At 43.0% G+C, this 23,188-nt stretch overlaps 1 protein-coding gene across 1 annotated transcript in view; it reads left to right on the top strand.

Annotated features, from left to right (window-relative positions):
* Window positions 1-555: 555 nt before the first annotated feature.
* LOC306780093 (2-oxoisovalerate dehydrogenase subunit alpha, mitochondrial-like) overlaps window positions 556-23,188 on the top strand; it is a gene marked incomplete at its 5' end in the record, with an annotated part of 197,545 nt that continues 174,912 nt past the window's right edge. Inside the window, 2 exons of the mRNA XM_079272302.1 lie at window positions 556-760; window positions 1,234-1,287. Coding sequence (XP_079128428.1) covers window positions 556-760; window positions 1,234-1,287 — 259 coding nt within the window. The remainder of the gene's footprint in view (window positions 761-1,233; window positions 1,288-23,188) is intronic.

Below are 23,188 nucleotides of genomic sequence, written 5' to 3'. Positions count from 1 at the left end.
ACTTCATTTGAAGTATCAGATGTAAAGGGAGTGGAAGCCAGAGAGCGAGAGAGGCAAACAAACAGAGAGATACTGACCAGGTTAATAGATCTGGCAGTGTATCTCGCAAGGCAGGGGCTAGCATTTCGAGGTGATAATGAAAGTAACTCAAGTCACAACCGTGGTAACTTTCTGGAACTCGTTCATCTTTTTTCCCGCTATGACAGTGTGCTGAAGGTGCATACAGAAAATCTTGAAAGAGTGAAAGTCACCAAGAAAAGGCCCCAGGTATCAATGCTGTCAAACAGAAGCCAAAATGACCTGATCACAGCACTGGGTACCTACGTCAGGAGGGAGATCCAAAGAGAAATCCAAGAGGCTGAAATGTACTCGATTCTCGTGGATGAGACCACTGATGTTTCCCACAAAGAACAGGTGTCATTTGTAGTGCGATATGTACATAAGCAAATAAAGGAAAGGTTTCTTGAAGTTTGCAACGTTGATACAACAACAGGCCAGGAGTTGGAGAATACTGTAGTCTCCCTTCTACAGAGGAATGGTCTGGAGCTCAAAAATATGTATGGCCAGGGCTACGATGGAGCAGCCAACATGAGTGGCATGTACAAAGGCCTTCAAGCCAGAATACGCACACTCAATGAGAAGGCCCTCTATGTGCACTGCAAAGCACACTGCCTAAACTTGGTCCTGGTTGAAGCCTCCAAATCTAATAAGCACTTTGTGACCTTCTTCAGCCTCGTGGAGAAGCTGTATGCCTTTTGCAGTGGCTCCTCAAAACGCCATGCTGCTTTAGTTAGATTGCAGCAATCACTGCATCCAGAGGGACACATTGTGGAGCTGAAGAGGCTGTCAGATACCCGTTGGGCTTGCAGGGAACAAGCACTGAAGGCCCTTCAGAGAAATCTGGAAGCTATAATGATGCTCCTCAATGAGATCTGCGAAAGACATCCACCTGACCTGGCCCTAGGGGATGCAAAAATGTACAAAAATGCGATTAACTTCGCATTCATTCTCTGCATGGAAATCACCACCCCAGCATTTGAAGTCACTGCTCTTGCATCAAATGCTCTGCAAGAAGAAAGCCTGGACCACTCCACAGCCTACAACCTAATTGATGGTGTAATTCACACAATACAAGCATTGAGGTCTGAGGAGAAGTTTGCCGAGATATTTCAAGGTGCATCAGAGAAGGCAGAGGCTCTCAACATTCCTTTACCTACTGTTGTGCCTGGTCAGGAGAGGAAACGGAAAGTGCCAGTGCGTTTCCAACACAGCACAACTGCATCGCAAGTGAGTGATGAGATTGACTCTGTGGAGTCATACTACAGGTCGAATGTGTACTACACATTTATTGATACCCTGACTGCAGAGCTCAACAGGAGATTCCATGGGAGCATCACTGGAAGTCCAACTGGTACAATCATACGGTCCTTCCACTCTCTAACAGTGTGTGCCAACTGGACAAGCACCCCAAACCCAGAGGCAGAGGAAGCTGTCCATGTTCTTTGTGACTTCTATGAGGAAAATGAGGACCAGCTGAAGACAGAGCTAAAGGTGTTCCACTCCATCTTTCCCTCGAAGAACCTGCAAGAAATCCTTGCCATTGTTGAAGAGAACACTGGCCAGCTCATCTTTCCAACATTTGTGAAGATGGTGAGGATCTATGCAACACTGCCAGTGACAACAGCTTCAGTGGAAAGATCCTTTTCAAAACTGAAGATAATAAAGACCAGGCTCAGGAGTCTCTGTGGGGAAGAAAGACTCTCCGACCTTCTCCTGCTTGCCATTGAGCAAGACATTGAAATAAATCACAGTGAAGTAATAAAAATCTTCCAAGAGATGGCACCAAGGAGGATGCTCCTGTGAAGATCCTTTAATTTATTCAGAGCAGAGTTTTAAGTTAGAATATTTTTTTAATTATTTAACATATTATTTGGTTATACAATATGGCCTTGAATGAATGAACCTTTACCAAGTCACAAGTACCAGCGAAATTGTAGCCATCAGCCCGTCTTTGTTTTGTCTTTGTTTTTGTCTGGCCTTGTTTTTGCCTATTATTCATTTATTTATTCAATTTGATAATTTGAGTTAGTATTGGTTGCGTTAACAAAAATAAATATATACGTTGAAAATATCCGACTGTGTTATTTATTTATTTATCATTATTTTAATTTCATGTATAATTTTGGCGATGGGTGCCCTTTTTTTTGCTTGAGCACCTGCCCCCCAAAATGTCTGTGCACGTGCCTGCATCAGGCAGCCAGATTACCCTTGTAGTCAGGCAGGTTCATCCAGCCAGGGACAGGTAAGACACTAAGAATAGATGAGGGACAGGTGTCTTGAGGAGTAGTTGTGTGTATATATATATATGTATATATACACACACAAGTGATCACAGGTCTGAAAAAGTAGATATCCAGTATTGTGTTCCGTGTGAGTTAACAGTAAAGATTGTGTGGTTACATGCATGTAACATGAGTTGGTTTATGATATTGAGTGTGTGTGTTATGGCTGGTTAACATTCCCTCTCTCTCCACAGTACTTGCCGTTTATGTCGTCTCGAGACGGCGTAACGTCCGCTGCTGCAGCCGCCGTCCCTCGTCCTCGTCCTCCTCGTCCTCGTCTTCGCCCTCCTCCTCCTCCTCGTCCTCGTCTTCGCCCTCCTCCTCCTCCACTTTTAATCAAGTTGGTCCTCATTGAATGCTGCATGAATACATTAATTAGACCCATATTCAGCTTTTTGCTCCAGACCTTCAAATACACCGTCCTGACTCCTGTGACCCTCAACAGCAACCTGTGTGTCTCACACGTGATATGACTCCACAGATGTCATTCAAACAGTTATTATGATTTAAAGGGAGGGATTTTGACACCTGTTGGATTGGTGACCCCCTTACAGCCGGTCTCATCACCTGTCCTGTGTGTGTGTGTGTGTGTGTGTTTGTCTCTCCAGAATAACGATTTGCCGGTGGTGAGGCTCCGCGAAGGCCAGAAGATGCGTTTTATTGGAGTGCTGTAAGTAACACGCTCAAAACATGCACACGAGTGCTCACACACACTCTTTCTATTTTCCTACCTGACTCTCTTTACCTGTGTAGGAATGGACAGATGTTGTACATGGTCGAAGACGACCCATTACACAGCCCATTAACACTGAAGACTTCAAGTTTATGATGAGCACATAGAAAGATTTACACACGATACAGCTGTTGTTACAAACACACCTGGTCAGAGGTCTGCACTCTCCTGAGTGCACCTTTTTTAGTTGTTGAAGTTATCCCAAAGTAAGTTAGAATAGGGAAATTGTGGTTGAAACGTAGGCAAGAACATCTACTCAAGAACTAGCCTTAAAGGTATAATATGCAATTTCCTATGAAAACTTAAATAATCCCTTTCAATCACCACTCACGACCCAGTAGTGTGTCTACAGATACCCTGCCCTCTTCCTGTATTTTCTGTTTCCATCTCATTTTGCTGTGTTGGAGACGTTTGTGTTCCAGTCATTCCCAGGTCATAAAGCTGCTTTAGACGCACGAACGAACACACACAGAGCAGGCCGGTCTCTGCGGACAGGATGAAGCCTGTGCTTTCAGAGGTGGGGGGTATCGTGCTTTAGAACGAAACCACCGTGAAATTATCAGAAAATAACTTTTTATTTTTCTGATCAACTACTTTTGTACTGGCAGATTTCCAGAAATATTCATGTGGCTGACCTGGGGACTTTTTTAAATGGGCGGCAGGAATATAAGACATTTATCAATATTTGTTTGTAAAAAGCCCCCGAATTAAGATATTTTAACTCAACGCATTACATGTGACGGACATGTAAAGCATTGAAGATAAATACCATAAATTAGCGTTAGAAATCTATAAATTGTTTTATTACCAGTAGCCAATTCAGATTTTGTTCATTGTATATATAGCGTTTAGCTTAAAATGCGTTCATAACAATTAAATTATATGTGCATAATAAAGCAAAAGTATAGTCATAAGTATAAATTATCTTATCAGTTAATGTAGCTTAATCCGTGGAAATACATCATTATATTAGTTCTTAAATGTGTATTAATAATCTAAAGTGGGGTAAAGACTATAACATTTCCCTCTGAAATGTAGAGTAACGGTAACGGAGTTGTACCCCAAACCGGACAGTTTTTAGCTAATGTTTCAATACAATTCACTTACAATGTTGATAAAAATGATCGTGTAATGTTTTCAGTTGATTTAATGGTGTTAAACTGAAGTTAAACTTCGTACCTTTCAAACGAAATATTGTTGTAATTATTACAGTTAGCTTTGCCTTTACCAGAGTCGTTAAAACGATGCTAACACGGGTGAATTAGCCGTGCACTGCTCTTGGCCTAATCCGTACAAACACGTTGTAAACACTGGCTGCTGCTGGTTTTTCGGGGATATTCGCTTGTTCCAGGGTCGCAAAAATGACCATCAATGCTGTCAACACATCCGGGACCGTAGTTCTGTCCTTCACAATAAGATATCGCGCTTCAACAACTCCAAATGATGCAATAAAAGCTCCTTAATTTCCGTTCGAGCTGTTTAAGCGTCGCCCGAGCGTTCTTTCTGCTTTCTCTCATCAAAGTCACTTTCCTATAGTATTTAGACATATAAACGTCCATATATATTCATGAAATTTGACACATAGATTATTTGATATGTATGAATTAATATTATTTACGTTTGGTTGGCGATCGCCGAAGAAAATGACAGCGTAATGACCGGAAAGGGCGTCACGACGGAATCGTTCGAGACAGGCCAAGAGCAGCTAGCGCCGACCGAGGCAGGCCATCGTTACATTAGAAGTACAAAGGTGTCGAGGAAATTACAAGTAAATCTTTTGAGTAAATAAGAGTGACAATCCACTGTTACCGATGAACTGTTTATGGTTGAAAAACTGTTGGAAATTGCGAATGGTACCAGACAACAGAATATTTAAATGACGCGTTGTGACGTTCGCAGAAAGTTCGGCACAATGACAAACGGCTCATATAGTCTTATATAGTCAACACATAACGGCTCATTTCACCCGCAGCTGAGAGCCACAGACACATTCAGAGCGACGCAACTCAAGAAAAAGTGGAAAAAGCCAAACCTCAAGACGATTTTAAAGTCAAGTTAGCGACCAGTGAACGCAACAGATAACTGTAAGTATTTAAATAGCCCAGTGTGTGTATTTTAAGATAATTATGCCCACGTTTAGGTTAGCTAGCTAACGGAATTGTACCCCAAACCGGACAGTTTTTAGCTAATGTTTCAATACAATTCACTTACAATGTTGATAAAAATTATCGTGTAATGTTTTCAGTTGATTTAATGGTGTTAAACTGAAGTTAAACTTCGTACCTTTCAAACGAAATATTGTTGTAATTATTACAGTTAGCTTTGCCTTTACCAGAGTCGTAAAAACGATGCTAACACGGGTGAATTAGCCGTGCACTGCTCTTGGCCTAATCCGTACAAACACGTTGTAAACACTGGCTGCTGCTGGTTTTTCGGGGATATTCGCTTGTTCCAGGGTCGCAAAAATGACCATCAATGCTGTCAACACATCCGGGACCGTAGTTCTGTCCTTCACAATAAGATATCACGCTTCAACAACTCGAAATGATGCAATAAAAGCTCCTTAATTTCCGTTCGAGCTGTTTAAGCGTCGCCCGAGCGTTCTTTCTGCTTTCTCTCATCAAAGTCACTTTCCTATAGTATTTAGACATATAAACGTCCATATATATTCATGAAATTTGACACATAGATTATTTGATATGTATGAATTAATATTATTTACGTTTGGTTGGCGATCGCCGAAGAAAATGACAGCGTAATGACCGGAAAGGGCGTCACGACGGAATCGTTCGAGACAGGCCAAGAGCAGCTAGCGCCGACCGAGGCAGGCCATCGTTACGTTATACATTTTGACGTAGTTGACTCCTGCAGTGAACGTTAACTCAACATTTTCTCTGGAGATAAAAAGTAATATGAAGTATTGAAGCAGTAATATGAAGTAATGAAGCCAATTCAACATCCCAGTGAGCACTAACTCGGATTTCAACGTTGATTTCTGGTTGAAAAAGCGTTGAAATGGAGCCTGAACATCTTCGACCTTTTTTCAACGTGTTTTAAACCGTCTAAATTACGGCCACAATATCAACCTGTCACAAAACACCAATTTCTTTTAAAATATTGATGGTTTGTTCAGTTGTAGGTTGAAAGAGACGCGATTTTGGTTACTTTAAACGTATTTCTCCAAAATCATATTACGCTGTCCGTTCATATGTGGTCTACACGAAGACGTGATTTCACCGCATTCAATGTCTCGGATAAAACGTCGTAAATATGGAACTATAGACTGTGTGCTGTCAACAAGAAGCTCCCAGGACATCATAATGAGAGCAGAGCACATTATGTATGTATGTTCACTGAAATACAACTCAGTGTTTACTGGAACTCAACGCCCAACCTCAGCCAATAGACAGCAATGGTGGATGGTACAATGCCTGTGTGCCCCTGGGAGAAGATCCTGCATTTGAGGAGCTATGGTCAACCTTGTCTGCTCCCACTATGTACGATGGAGCTGTGCATGCAAAAGACATCAGGCAGCCAGATTACCCTTGTAGTCAGGCAGGTTCATCCAGCCAGGGACAGGTAAGACACTAAGAATAGATGAGGGACAGGTGTCTTGAGGAGTAGTTGTGTGTATATAAATATATATATACACACACAAGTGATCACAGGTCTGAAAAAGTAGATATCCAGTATTGTGTTCCGTGTGAGTTAACAGTAAAGATTGTGTGGTTACATGCATGTAACATGAGTTGGTTTATGATATTGAGTGTGTGTGTTATGGCTGGTTAACATTCCCTCTCTCTCCACAGTACTTGCCGTTTATGTCGTCTCGAGACGGCGTAATGTCCGCTGCTGCAGCCGCCGTCCCTCCTCCTCCTCCTCCTCCTCCTCCTCCTCCTCCAGTAAGACTCTGGTTAATTAACTACACACACTCTGAACACATTTTGCAATTTACAACTATTTAAACAGAGGGTGAAGTTGTTGTTTCTTTGCTGGGATATGAACATGTTTAGAAATAACTGTGTGTGGCAGGATTTCCGTAGTGCACCTTATAATAAAACTGAATAGCAAGATTCAGCAAAAACAGCAAAACTGACTGGAATTCCTCAAAGCCAAGTGACTAGATGATAGGACCTTTCTGACATTGGTCTGTTTTCCCAAAAAACTATTTATTCATTAAGAAATAACAGCAACATCCATCCCCTAGGGTTTGTGGTTATTTGTGCGGATGCTTTGAAGCCCAAAAAGCGCATCTAAATATGAAGAAATACAAAAGGTGGATGTTACTCCACCCAAATGGGTCCGGTTGGAGCAAAAATTCACTTTTAATCAAGTTGGTCCTCATTGAATGCTGCATGAATACATTAATTAGACCCATGTTCAGCTTTTTGCTCCAGACCTTCGAATACACCGTCCTGACTCCTGTGACCCTCAACAGCAACCTGTGTGTCTCACACGTGATATGACTCCACAGATGTCATTCAAACAGTTATTATGATTTAAAGGGAGGGATTTTGACACCTGTTGGATTGGTGACCCCCTTACAGCCGGTCTCATCACCTGTCCTGTGTGTGTGTGTGTGTGTGTGTGTTTGTCTCTCCAGAATAACGATTTTCCGGTGGTGAGGCTCCGCGAAGGCCAGAAGCTGCGTTTTATTGGAGTGCTGTAAGTAACACGCTCAAAACATGCACACGAGTGCTCACACACACTCTTTATATTTTCCTACCTGACTCTCTTTACCTGTGTAGGAATGGACAGATGTTGTACATGGTCGAAGACGACCATTTCGCGCCACCTGTCTTGGCCGCTCCTGCAGCCGTCGGTCCTCCTCCTCCTCCTCCTCCTCTTCCTCCTCCTCCTCCTCCTCCTCCTCCTCCTCCTCCTCCTCCTCCTCCGAATGCCTCCACTTCAAAGTAAGTTCTTTTTACAGTTTACAGTTTTGGGTCAAAATGTACATTTCATTTTTTGTTTTGTTTCACTGTCAATAAGGCTGATTATGTCACATGATCTGTGGCCATAAATAAGCCAGATTCTTTATCGAATATCATCTTATATTTCATGTAAAGCTGCAATTTCCGGTGTTATTTGTCCACCAAAATGCCTTCATCAATATTACTATGATCAAGTCTCTTTTAACGGGTTTTTGATTTAACAACACGTACGTCTTTCCTCACAGTTTTGCGCAGCGCTAACAGGAGCTCTTACTTGGTTTTTTTTTCAAAGTAGAGAGCAGGAGGACGACCGGCCGTACGTAGGGAAGCCCCTGAACGCCTTCATGCTCTTCCTGAAGGAGCAGAGGGCAGATGTCAAGTTCTCAGAATGCAACGAGAGCGGAGGGAGTGCGGCCGTGAATAAAATCCTGGGCCAGAGGGTAAGTGTGTCTGCTCTGGATGTTTGAGACACTCAGTGTTGCACCCTCCATCAAATTTTCTACAGCCTCGGCTGTAAAAAAAAGCCCCTTTAAATCTTCACACCTTTGCAGTGATTTGTGCTGTTCATTTATTGCCCCATGACCAGAACCCAGCCAATATGTCTTAATGCTGGCGTTTTGTGTACATGCACACTGTAGCTGTGTGCGTGCGTGTGCTAACAGCGTGCCGTCGTCTGTCCACAGTGGTCGTCGATGACAAACGAGGATAAGGCCAAATACTACGCCATGGCCCAAAAAGAAAAAGAGCTGCACGCCCAGCAACACCCCGACTGGTGCAACAACTATGTAAGCACACCCCTCGCACGCATGGTTTGCATCACAAAACTGTTTTTATTTTATCAGCTAGTATTTGATGGAAAGCGGGATGTGTGCAGGGCAAAAAGAAGAAGAGGGAGAGGGGGAAGGCTTCCGTCAGAGTCAGCCGGCCAATCGAGGGCCACTGCACTGTGCATGCAAAAGACATCAGGCAGCCAGATTACCCTTGTAGTCAGGCAGGTTCATCCAGCCAGGGACAGGTAAGACACTAAGAATAGATGAGGGACAGGTGTCTTGAGGAGTAGTTGTGTGTATATATATATATGTATATATACACACACAAGTGATCACAGGTCTGAAAAAGTAGATATCCAGTATTGTGTTCCGTGTGAGTTAACAGTAAAGATTGTGTGGTTACATGCATGTAACATGAGTTGGTTTATGATATTGAGTGTGTGTGTTATGGCTGGTTAACATTCCCTCTCTCTCCACAGTACTTGCCGTTTATGTCGTCTCGAGACGGCGTAACGTCCGCTGCTGCAGCCGCCCTCCTCCTCCTCCTCCTCCTCCTCCTCCTCCTCCTCCTGTAAGACTCTGGTTAATTAACTACACACACTCTGAACACATTTTGCAATTTACAACTATTTAAACAGAGGGTGAAGTTGTTGTTTCTTTGCTGGGATATGAACATGTTTAGAAATAACTGTGTGTGGCAGGATTTCCGTAGTGCACCTTATAATAAAACTGAATAGCAAGATTCAGCAAAAACAGCAAAACTGACTGGAATTCCTCAAAGCCAAGTGACTAGATGATAGGACCTTTCTGACATTGGTCTGTTTTCCCAAAAAACTATTTATTCATTAAGAAATAACAGCAACATCCATCCCCTAGGGTTTGTGGTTATTTGTGCGGATGCTTTGAAGCCCAAAAAGCGCATCTAAATATGAAGAAATACAAAAGGCGGATGTTACTCCACCCAAATGGGTCCGGTTGGAGCAAAAATTCACTTTTAATCAAGTTGGTCCTCATTGAATGCTGCATGAATACATTAATTAGACCCATGTTCAGCTTTTTGCTCCAGACCTTCGAATACACCGTCCTGACTCCTGTGACCCTCAACAGCAACCTGTGTGTCTCACACGTGATATGACTCCACAGATGTCATTCAAACAGTTATTATGATTTAAAGGGAGGGATTTTGACACCTGTTGGATTGGTGACCCCCTTACAGCCGGTCTCATCACCTGTCCTGTGTGTGTGTGTGTGTGTTTGTCTCTCCAGAATAACTATTTTCCGGTGGTGAGGCTCCGCGAAGGCCAGAAGCTGCGTTTTATTGGAGTGCTGTAAGTAACACGCTCAAAACATGCACACGAGTGCTCACACACACGCTTTCTATTTTCCTACCTGACTCTCTTTACCTGTGTAGGAATGGACAGATGTTGTACATGGTCGAAGACGACCATTTCGCGCCACCTGTCTTGGCCGCTCCTGCAGCCGTCGGTCCTCCTCCTCCTCCTCCTCCTCCTCCTCCTCCTCCTCCTCCGAATGCCTCCACTTCAAAGTAAGTTCTTTTTACAGTTTATAGTTTTGGGTCAAAATGTACATTTCATTTTTTGTTTTGTTTCACTGTCAATAAGGCTGATTATGTCACATGATCTGTGGCCATAAATAAGCCAGATTCTTTATCGAATATCATCTTATATTTCATGTAAAGCTGCAATTTCCGGTGTTATTTGTCCACCAAAATGCCTTCATCAATATTACTATGATCAAGTCTCTTTTAACGGGTTTTTGATTTAACAACACGTACGTCTTTCCTCACAGTTTTGCGCAGCGCTAACAGGAGCTCTTACTTGGTTTTTTTTTCAAAGTAGAGAGCAGGAGGACGACCGGCCGTACGTAGGGAAGCCCCTGAACGCCTTCATGCTCTTCCTGAAGGAGCAGAGGGCAGATGTCAAGCTCTCAGAATGCAACGAGAGCGGAGGGAGTGCGGCCGTGAATAAAATCCTGGGCCAGAGGGTAAGTGTGTCTGCTCTGGATGTTTGAGACACTCAGTGTTGCACCCTCCATCAAATTTTCTACAGCCACGGCTGTAAAAAAAAGCCCCTTTAAATCTTCACACCTTTGCAGTGATTTGTGCTGTTCATTTATTGCCCCATGACCAGAACCCAGCCAATATGTCTTAATGCTGGCATTTTGTGTACATGCACACTGTAGCTGTGTGCGTGCGTGTGCTAACAGCGTGCCGTCGTCTGTCCACAGTGGTCGTCGATGACAAACGAGGATAAGGCCAAATACTACGCCATGGCCCAAAAAGAAAAAGAGCTGCACGCCCAGCAACACCCCGACTGGTGCAACAACTATGTAAGCACACCCCTCGCACGCATGTTTTGCATCACAAAACTGTTTTTATTTTATCAGCTGGTATTTGATGGAAAGCGGGATGTGTGCAGGGCAAAAAGAAGAAGAGGGAGAGGGGGAAGGCTTCCGTCAGAGTCAGCCGGCCAATCGAGGGCCACTGCACTGTGCATGCAGAAGACATCAGGCCAGGCACGTGCACAGATAGACCCCTAGTGGTGCTCAAGCACCTGCCCTTTTGCCCTGGATGAGAAAAGTGCCCTTTCTGCTGTTGCCCAATTTTTTATAAATATAATAAAATAAAAATTACTTTTTCTGTCATCAATTCCCCCCAAATGTGTTTCGATATCTGACGGGGCATTTATTTGAGTTCTTGTGAGAATTTCGCCCCGACATGCACCGCGGCGCCCACAAGCCTCCCACGCGCCCCTCCCTCCTCCTCCTTCACTTACTGCCTACTGCGCGTGCAGTGCTGAGCGTCAGGCTAAACGGCTGAAGCCAACTTCTTCTCTGACCCGGAGCATCAGACAGACAGGTAATGACAGTGCAATACCCCGACGTTGTTTGGTGATAAATTAACAACAACAATTAGCGCCGCTGAAAACATTACGTCGCAACTGGTCCGACGTTTGCTAAAAAACAAACAAAAAAACCCTCACGAAATCCATGATTTAAAAGCCTTGCCCAGTTGTTTACTGACGTTTGTCATGTTTAATGAAGAGAGAGGGGAGAGAGGCAGGCAGACATTAATTATTTTAATTATTAAAAAGAAAGGTAGGTCTTAAGTTGAGCTACATGACAGTCTGGTGAGGTATTGTGGTAGGCTATAGGCTATTATTAGTGTAATGCTGCTTATGCTTCAACTGTCAGAAAACAGTAAAAACATGGGTGTGTACTGTGTTGTCAGCTTTAGAGAGATATGTAATGTCTTGATTATTATGCACAACATTGATTTATGTCATTTAAAAAAAATTGCAGCATAATGCCAAGAAAAGAGAGACTACAAAAACAGAAGGCAAGGCAAGTTTATTTGTATAGCACATTTCAACAACAAGGTAATTCAAAGTGCTTCACATAAAACCATTAAAAGCATCAAAACATAAGGCAAAAGAAAAGGAGATTTAAAAACAATTAAAGAAACAGTGTAAGAAATAAAATTCAGTAGTAAAAAGTAAAGGAGATTTAAAACATACATTGAAACAATAATCGATGTCTCCCTGAGACATTACGCTGCACGCAATCAACCATACACTGCCGCAATTCTGCAATTACTCGCACACAAACCACGTCTGGAAAAGATCTCTGCCGATCTGCGTTTTATAGTGTACGCCTTGCACGAACTCGGCCCCGGAGGAAATGGCGATATATTGTGCAGTCCTTTTAAAACCATTAAAAGCATCAAAACATAAGGCAAAAGAAAAGGAGATTTAACAGCAATTAAGAACAGTGTAAGAAATAAAATACAGTAATAAAATGCAGAAATGCAGGAAATTGATTAATATATCAATTGAATGTGGTTCAATTAAAGGCAGCAGCAAACAGAAAAGTCTTCAATCTTGATTTAAATGAGCTGAGGGTCTCAGCAGACCTGCAGCTTTCTGGGACTTTGTTCCAGATATGTGGAGCAGAAAAACTGAACGCTGCTTCTCCATGTTTAGTTCTGACTCTGGGAACAGATAGTAGACCGGTCCCAGACGACCTGAGGGGTCAGGATGGTTCGTAAGGTAGCAGCAGATCAGAGATGTATTTTGGCCATAAACCATTCAGTGCTTTGTAAACCAACAGTAGAAGGACAGGGAAAAGTAGAAGGACAGGGAAAAGCAGCAAGCAGCTCAGGGTAGCAGCTCTCTTTTATCTTGGATCAGGCCATCAACTATTAAAACAAATGAGGGAGAATCAGAAACCCTACCTGGTCCAGATGAGCCCACCACAGATGAGGAAGGACAGACAGAGTGTAGGACTGAGTTATGTTCAGGGGCAGCAACAGAAACAGTTTTGCCTGAGGAGATGAGTGAAGAAGAGGGTGAAGTGACCGCAGCTCCCTTTACATCACAGCAAGGGCATATGGAGGAAAGAGCTGTTGATGAAAGTGAGAATGCAATTTCAAAAATAGCCACCATGCCATATCCTACAGATCCGTCCCATGTTGAAGCATTTCACATCAGGTGCAATGAGAGTTACATTGCTATGTGCTGCAGTGTAGGGCCCTGTCAACCAGAAATGTTTTTTCCCAAAAATGCTGAGGGGCGGTCATTCCAAAAGCATTGGTTTTCTGGAAATGTGTGGCTGGAGTATTCCCCAAGTGCTGATTCAATGCATTGTTTCAGTTGTCGGCTTTTTCTACCTGAAGATAGATATAAAAGCAGAAAGGAATGGAGAAATGGGATCAGAAAATGGAATACTGCTCTTGAAAAAATTAAGCAGCACTCTGTCACAGAGGTCCACATGACAAGCATGGTGAGGTGGACCCATTACAAACAAAAGGCACTCCAGACTTCATTTGAAGTATCAGATGTAAAGGGAGTGGAAGCCAGAGAGCGAGAGAGGCAAACAAACAGAGAGATACTGACCAGGTTAATAGATCTGGCAGTGTATCTCGCAAGGCAGGGGCTAGCATTTCGAGGTGATAATGAAAGTAACTCAAGTCACAACCGTGGTAACTTTCTGGAACTCGTTCATCTTTTTTCCCGCTATGACAGTGTGCTGAAGGTGCATACAGAAAATCTTGAAAGAGTGAAAGTCACCAAGAAAAGGCCCCAGGTATCAATGCTGTCAAACAGAAGCCAAAATGACCTGATCACAGCACTGGGTACCTACGTCAGGAGGGAGATCCAAAGAGAAATCCAAGAGGCTGAAATGTACTCGATTCTCGTGGATGAGACCACTGATGTTTCCCACAAAGAACAGGTGTCATTTGTAGTGCGATATGTACATAAGCAAATAAAGGAAAGGTTTCTTGAAGTTTGCAACGTTGATACAACAACAGGCCAGGAGTTGGAGAATACTGTAGTCTCCCTTCTACAGAGGAATGGTCTGGAGCTCAAAAATATGTATGGCCAGGGCTACGATGGAGCAGCCAACATGAGTGGCATGTACAAAGGCCTTCAAGCCAGAATACGCACACTCAATGAGAAGGCCCTCTATGTGCACTGCAAAGCACACTGCCTAAACTTGGTCCTGGTTGAAGCCTCCAAATCTAATAAGCACTTTGTGACCTTCTTCAGCCTCGTGGAGAAGCTGTATGCCTTTTGCAGTGGCTCCTCAAAACGCCATGCTGCTTTAGTTAGATTGCAGCAATCACTGCATCCAGAGGGACACATTGTGGAGCTGAAGAGGCTGTCAGATACCCGTTGGGCTTGCAGGGAACAAGCACTGAAGGCCCTTCAGAGAAATCTGGAAGCTATAATGATGCTCCTCAATGAGATCTGCGAAAGACATCCACCTGACCTGGCCCTAGGGGATGCAAAAATGTACAAAAATGCGATTAACTTCGCATTCATTCTCTGCATGGAAATCACCACCCCAGCATTTGAAGTCACTGCTCTTGCATCAAATGCTCTGCAAGAAGAAAGCCTGGACCACTCCACAGCCTACAACCTAATTGATGGTGTAATTCACACAATACAAGCATTGAGGTCTGAGGAGAAGTTTGCCGAGATATTTCAAGGTGCATCAGAGAAGGCAGAGGCTCTCAACATTCCTTTACCTACTGTTGTGCCTGGTCAGGAGAGGAAACGGAAAGTGCCAGTGCGTTTCCAACACAGCACAACTGCATCGCAAGTGAGTGATGAGATTGACTCTGTGGAGTCATACTACAGGTCGAATGTGTACTACACATTTATTGATACCCTGACTGCAGAGCTCAACAGGAGATTCCATGGGAGCATCACTGGAAGTCCAACTGGTACAATCATACGGTCCTTCCACTCTCTAACAGTGTGTGCCAACTGGACAAGCACCCCAAACCCAGAGGCAGAGGAAGCTGTCCATGTTCTTTGTGACTTCTATGAGGAAAATGAGGACCAGCTGAAGACAGAGCTAAAGGTGTTCCACTCCATCTTTCCCTCGAAGAACCTGCAAGAAATCCTTGCCATTGTTGAAGAGAACACTGGCCAGCTCATCTTTCCAACATTTGTGAAGATGGTGAGGATCTATGCAACACTGCCAGTGACAACAGCTTCAGTGGAAAGATCCTTTTCAAAACTGAAGATAATAAAGACCAGGCTCAGGAGTCTCTGTGGGGAAGAAAGACTCTCCGACCTTCTCCTGCTTGCCATTGAGCAAGACATTGAAATAAATCACAGTGAAGTAATAAAAATCTTCCAAGAGATGGCACCAAGGAGGATGCTCCTGTGAAGATCCTTTAATTTATTCAGAGCAGAGTTTTAAGTTAGAATATTTTTTTAATTATTTAACATATTATTTGGTTATACAATATGGCCTTGAATGAATGAACCTTTACCAAGTCACAAGTACCAGCGAAATTGTAGCCATCAGCCCGTCTTTGTTTTGTCTTTGTTTTTGTCTGGCCTTGTTTTTGCCTATTATTCATTTATTTATTCAATTTGATAATTTGAGTTAGTATTGGTTGCGTTAACAAAAATAAATATATACGTTGAAAATATCCGACTGTGTTATTTATTTATTTATCATTATTTTAATTTCATGTATAATTTTGGCGATGGGTGCCCTTTTTTTTGCTTGAGCACCTGCCCCCCAAAATGTCTGTGCACGTGCCTGCATCAGGCAGCCAGATTACCCTTGTAGTCAGGCAGGTTCATCCAGCCAGGGACAGGTAAGACACTAAGAATAGATGAGGGACAGGTGTCTTGAGGAGTAGTTGTGTGTATATATATATATGTATATATACACACACAAGTGATCACAGGTCTGAAAAAGTAGATATCCAGTATTGTGTTCCGTGTGAGTTAACAGTAAAGATTGTGTGGTTACATGCATGTAACATGAGTTGGTTTATGATATTGAGTGTGTGTGTTATGGCTGGTTAACATTCCCTCTCTCTCCACAGTACTTGCCGTTTATGTCGTCTCGAGACGGCGTAACGTCCGCTGCTGCAGCCGCCGTCCCTCGTCCTCGTCCTCCTCGTCCTCGTCTTCGCCCTCCTCCTCCTCCTCCTCCTCGTCCTCGTCTTCGCCCTCCTCCTCCTCCACTTTTAATCAAGTTGGTCCTCATTGAATGCTGCATGAATACATTAATTAGACCCATATTCAGCTTTTTGCTCCAGACCTTCAAATACACCGTCCTGACTCCTGTGACCCTCAACAGCAACCTGTGTGTCTCACACGTGATATGACTCCACAGATGTCATTCAAACAGTTATTATGATTTAAAGGGAGGGATTTTGACACCTGTTGGATTGGTGACCCCCTTACAGCCGGTCTCATCACCTGTCCTGTGTGTGTGTGTGTGTGTGTGTTTGTCTCTCCAGAATAACGATTTGCCGGTGGTGAGGCTCCGCGAAGGCCAGAAGATGCGTTTTATTGGAGTGCTGTAAGTAACACGCTCAAAACATGCACACGAGTGCTCACACACACTCTTTCTATTTTCCTACCTGACTCTCTTTACCTGTGTAGGAATGGACAGATGTTGTACATGGTCGAAGACGACCCATTACACAGCCCATTAACACTGAAGACTTCAAGTTTATGATGAGCACATAGAAAGATTTACACACGATACAGCTGTTGTTACAAACACACCTGGTCAGAGGTCTGCACTCTCCTGAGTGCACCTTTTTTAGTTGTTGAAGTTATCCCAAAGTAAGTTAGAATAGGGAAATTGTGGTTGAAACGTAGGCAAGAACATCTACTCAAGAACTAGCCTTAAAGGTATAATATGCAATTTCCTATGAAAACTTAAATAATCCCTTTCAATCACCACTCACGACCCAGTAGTGTGTCTACAGATACCCTGCCCTCTTCCTGTATTTTCTGTTTCCATCTCATTTTGCTGTGTTGGAGACGTTTGTGTTCCAGTCATTCCCAGGTCATAAAGCTGCTTTAGACGCACGAACGAACACACACAGAGCAGGCCGGTCTCTGCGGACAGGATGAAGCCTGTGCTTTCAGAGGTGGGGGGTATCGTGCTTTAGAACGAAACCACCGTGAAATTATCAGAAAATAACTTTTTATTTTTCTGATCAACTACTTTTGTACTGGCAGATTTCCAGAAATATTCATGTGGCTGACCTGGGGACTTTTTTAAATGGGCGGCAGGAATATAAGACATTTATCAATATTTGTTTGTAAAAAGCCCCCGAATTAAGATATTTTAACTCAACGCATTACATGTGACGGACATGTAAAGCATTGAAGATAAATACCATAAATTAGCGTTAGAAATCTATAAATTGTTTTATTACCAGTAGCCAATTCAGATTTTGTTCATTGTATATATAGCGTTTAGCTTAAAATGCGTTCATAACAATTAAATTATATGTGCATAATAAAGCAAAAGTATAGTCATAAGTATAAATTATCTTATCAGTTAATGTAGCTTAATCCGTGGAAATACATCATTATATTAGTTCTTAAATGTGTATTAATAATCTAAAGTGGGGTAAAGACTATAACATTTCCCTCTGAAATGTAGAGTAACGGTAACGGAGTTGTACCCCAAACCGGACAGTTTTTAGCTAATGTTTCAATACAATTCACTTACAATGTTGATAAAAATGATCGTGTAATGTTTTCAGTTGATTTAATGGTGTTAAACTGAAGTTAAACTTCGTACCTTTCAAACGAAATATTGTTGTAATTATTACAGTTAGCTTTGCCTTTACCAGAGTCGTTAAAACGATGCTAACACGGGTGAATTAGCCGTGCACTGCTCTTGGCCTAATCCGTACAAACACGTTGTAAACACTGGCTGCTGCTGGTTTTTCGGGGATATTCGCTTGTTCCAGGGTCGCAAAAATGACCATCAATGCTGTCAACACATCCGGGACCGTAGTTCTGTCCTTCACAATAAGATATCGCGCTTCAACAACTCCAAATGATGCAATAAAAGCTCCTTAATTTCCGTTCGAGCTGTTTAAGCGTCGCCCGAGCGTTCTTTCTGCTTTCTCTCATCAAAGTCACTTTCCTATAGTATTTAGACATATAAACGTCCATATATATTCATGAAATTTGACACATAGATTATTTGATATGTATGAATTAATATTATTTACGTTTGGTTGGCGATCGCCGAAGAAAATGACAGCGTAATGACCGGAAAGGGCGTCACGACGGAATCGTTCGAGACAGGCCAAGAGCAGCTAGCGCCGACCGAGGCAGGCCATCGTTACGTTAGAAGTACAAAGGTGTCGAGGAAATTACAAGTAAATCATTTGAGTAAATAAGAGTGACAATCCACTGTTACCGATGAACTGTTTATGGTTGAAAAACTGTTGGAAATTGCGAATGGTACCAGACAACAGAATATTTAAATGACGCGTTGTGACGTTCGCAGAAAGTTCGGCACAATGACAAACGGCTCATATAGTCTTATATAGTCAACACATAACGGCTCATTTCACCCGCAGCTGAGAGCCACAGACACATTCAGAGCGACGCAACTCAAGAAAAAGTGGAAAAAGCCAAACCTCAAGACGATTTAAAAGTCAAGTTAGCGACCAGTGAACGCAACAGATAACTGTAAGTATTTAAATAGCCCAGTGTGTGTATTTTAAGATAATTATGCCCACGTTTAGGTTAGCTAGCTAACGGAATTGTACCCCAAACCGGACAGTTTTTAGCTAATGTTTCAATACAATTCACTTACAATGTTGATAAAAATTATCGTGTAATGTTTTCAGTTGATTTAATGGTGTTAAACTGAAGTTAAACTTCGTACCTTTCAAACGAAATATTGTTGTAATTATTACAGTTAGCTTTGCCTTTACCAGAGTCGTAAAAACGATGCTAACACGGGTGAATTAGCCGTGCACTGCTCTTGGCCTAATCCGTACAAACACGTTGTAAACACTGGCTGCTGCTGGTTTTTCGGGGATATTCGCTTGTTCCAGGGTCGCAAAAATGACCATCAATGCTGTCAACACATCCGGGACCGTAGTTCTGTCCTTCACAATAAGATATCACGCTTCAACAACTCGAAATGATGCAATAAAAGCTCCTTAATTTCCGTTCGAGCTGTTTAAGCGTCGCCCGAGCGTTCTTTCTGCTTTCTCTCATCAAAGTCACTTTCCTATAGTATTTAGACATATAAACGTCCATATATATTCATGAAATTTGACACATAGATTATTTGATATGTATGAATTAATATTATTTACGTTTGGTTGGCGATCGCCGAAGAAAATGACAGCGTAATGACCGGAAAGGGCGTCACGACGGAATCGTTCGAGACAGGCCAAGAGCAGCTAGCGCCGACCGAGGCAGGCCATCGTTACGTTATACATTTTGACGTAGTTGACTCCTGCAGTGAACGTTAACTCAACATTTTCTCTGGAGATAAAAAGTAATATGAAGTATTGAAGCAGTAATATGAAGTAATGAAGCCAATTCAACATCCCAGTGAGCACTAACTCGGATTTCAACGTTGATTTCTGGTTGAAAAAGCGTTGAAATGGAGCCTGAACATCTTCGACCTTTTTTCAACGTGTTTTAAACCGTCTAAATTACGGCCACAATATCAACCTGTCACAAAACACCAATTTCTTTTAAAATATTGATGGTTTGTTCAGTTGTAGGTTGAAAGAGACGCGATTTTGGTTACTTTAAACGTATTTCTCCAAAATCATATTACGCTGTCCGTTCATATGTGGTCTACACGAAGACGTGATTTCACCGCATTCAATGTCTCGGATAAAACGTCGTAAATATGGAACTATAGACTGTGTGCTGTCAACAAGAAGCTCCCAGGACATCATAATGAGAGCAGAGCACATTATGTATGTATGTTCACTGAAATACAACTCAGTGTTTACTGGAACTCAACGCCCAACCTCAGCCAATAGACAGCAATGGTGGATGGTACAATGCCTGTGTGCCCCTGGGAGAAGATCCTGAATTTGAGGAGCTATGGTCAACCTTGTCTGCTCCCACTATGTACGATGGAGCTGTGCATGCAAAAGACATCAGGCAGCCAGATTACCCTTGTAGTCAGGCAGGTTCATCCAGCCAGGGACAGGTAAGACACTAAGAATAGATGAGGGACAGGTGTCTTGAGGAGTAGTTGTGTGTATATAAATATATATATACACACACAAGTGATCACAGGTCTGAAAAAGTAGATATCCAGTATTGTGTTCCGTGTGAGTTAACAGTAAAGATTGTGTGGTTACATGCATGTAACATGAGTTGGTTTATGATATTGAGTGTGTGTGTTATGGCTGGTTAACATTCCCTCTCTCTCCACAGTACTTGCCGTTTATGTCGTCTCGAGACGGCGTAATGTCCGCTGCTGCAGCCGCCGTCCCTCCTCCTCCTCCTCCTCCTCCTCCTCCTCCTCCTCCTCCTCCTCCTCCTCCTCCTCCAGTAAGACTCTGGTTAATTAACTACACACACTCTGAACACATTTTGCAATTTACAACTATTTAAACAGAGGGTGAAGTTGTTGTTTCTTTGCTGGGATATGAACATGTTTAGAAATAACTGTGTGTGGCAGGATTTCCGTAGTGCACCTTATAATAAAACTGAATAGCAAGATTCAGCAAAAACAGCAAAACTGACTGGAATTCCTCAAAGCCAAGTGACTAGATGATAGGACCTTTCTGACATTGGTCTGTTTTCCCAAAAAACTATTTATTCATTAAGAAATAACAGCAACATCCATCCCCTAGGGTTTGTGGTTATTTGTGCGGATGCTTTGAAGCCCAAAAAGCGCATCTAAATATGAAGAAATACAAAAGGTGGATGTTACTCCACCCAAATGGGTCCGGTTGGAGCAAAAATTCACTTTTAATCAAGTTGGTCCTCATTGAATGCTGCATGAATACATTAATTAGACCCATGTTCAGCTTTTTGCTCCAGACCTTCGAATACACCGTCCTGACTCCTGTGACCCTCAACAGCAACCTGTGTGTCTCACACGTGATATGACTCCACAGATGTCATTCAAACAGTTATTATGATTTAAAGGGAGGGATTTTGACACCTGTTGGATTGGTGACCCCCTTACAGCCGGTCTCATCACCTGTCCTGTGTGTGTGTGTGTGTGTGTGTGTTTGTCTCTCCAGAATAACGATTTTCCGGTGGTGAGGCTCCGCGAAGGCCAGAAGCTGCGTTTTATTGGAGTGCTGTAAGTAACACGCTCAAAACATGCACACGAGTGCTCACACACACTCTTTCTATTTTCCTACCTGACTCTCTTTACCTGTGTAGGAATGGACAGATGTTGTACATGGTCGAAGACGACCATTTCGCGCCACCTGTCTTGGCCGCTCCTGCAGCCGTCGGTCCTCCTCCTCCTCCTCCTCCTCTTCCTCCTCCTCCTCCTCCTCCTCCTCCTCCTCCTCCTCCTCCTCCGAATGCCTCCACTTCAAAGTAAGTTCTTTTTACAGTTTACAGTTTTGGGTCAAAATGTACATTTCATTTTTTGTTTTGTTTCACTGTCAATAAGGCTGATTATGTCACATGATCTGTGGCCATAAATAAGCCAGATTCTTTATCGAATATCATCTTATATTTCATGTAAAGCTGCAATTTCCGGTGTTATTTGTCCACCAAAATGCCTTCATCAATATTACTATGATCAAGTCTCTTTTAACGGGTTTTTGATTTAACAACACGTACGTCTTTCCTCACAGTTTTGCGCAGCGCTAACAGGAGCTCTTACTTGGTTTTTTTTTCAAAGTAGAGAGCAGGAGGACGACCGGCCGTACGTAGGGAAGCCCCTGAACGCCTTCATGCTCTTCCTGAAGGAGCAGAGGGCAGATGTCAAGTTCTCAGAATGCAACGAGAGCAGAGGGAGTGCGGCCGTGAATAAAATCCTGGGCCAGAGGGTAAGTGTGTCTGCTCTGGATGTTTGAGACACTCAGTGTTGCACCCTCCATCAAATTTTCTACAGCCTCGGCTGTAAAAAAAAGCCCCTTTAAATCTTCACACCTTTGCAGTGATTTGTGCTGTTCATTTATTGCCCCATGACCAGAACCCAGCCAATATGTCTTAATGCTGGCGTTTTGTGTACATGCACACTGTAGCTGTGTGCGTGCGTGTGCTAACAGCGTGCCGTCGTCTGTCCACAGTGGTCGTCGATGACAAACGAGGATAAGGCCAAATACTACGCCATGGCCCAAAAAGAAAAAGAGCTGCACGCCCAGCAACACCCCGACTGGTGCAACAACTATGTAAGCACACCCCTCGCACGCATGTTTTGCATCACAAAACTGTTTTTATTTTATCAGCTGGTATTTGATGGAAAGCGGGATGTGTGCAGGGCAAAAAGAAGAAGAGGGAGAGGGGGAAGGCTTCCGTCAGAGTCAGCCGGCCAATCGAGGGCCACTGCACTGTGCATGCAGAAGACATCAGGCAGCCAGATTACCCTTGTAGTCAGGCAGGTTCATCCAGCCAGGGACAGGTAAGACACTAAGAATAGATGAGGGACAGGTGTCTTGAGGAGTAGTTGTGTGTATATATATATATGTATATATACACACACAAGTGATCACAGGTCTGAAAAAGTAGATATCCAGTATTGTGTTCCGTGTGAGTTAACAGTAAAGATTGTGTGGTTACATGCATGTAACATGAGTTGGTTTATGATATTGAGTGTGTGTGTTATGGCTGGTTAACATTCCCTCTCTCTCCACAGTACTTGCCGTTTATGTCGTCTCGAGACGGCGTAACGTCCGCTGCTGCAGCCGCCCTCCTCCTCCTCCTCCTCCTCCTCCTCCTCCTCCTCCTCCTCCTCCTCCTGTAAGACTCTGGTTAATTAACTACACACACTCTGAACACATTTTGCAATTTACAACTATTTAAACAGAGGGTGAAGTTGTTGTTTCTTTGCTGGGATATGAACATGTTTAGAAATAACTGTGTGTGGCAGGATTTCCGTAGTGCACCTTATAATAAAACTGAATAGCAAGATTCAGCAAAAACAGCAAAA

The sequence above is a fragment of the Melanostigma gelatinosum genome, assembly GCF_949748355.1.
Source record: "Melanostigma gelatinosum genome assembly, chromosome: 7".
NCBI lineage: Eukaryota > Metazoa > Chordata > Actinopteri > Perciformes > Zoarcidae > Melanostigma > Melanostigma gelatinosum.
Note: the sequence above shows the minus strand (reverse complement) of the source record. Positions and strands in the feature narration are given on the sequence as shown.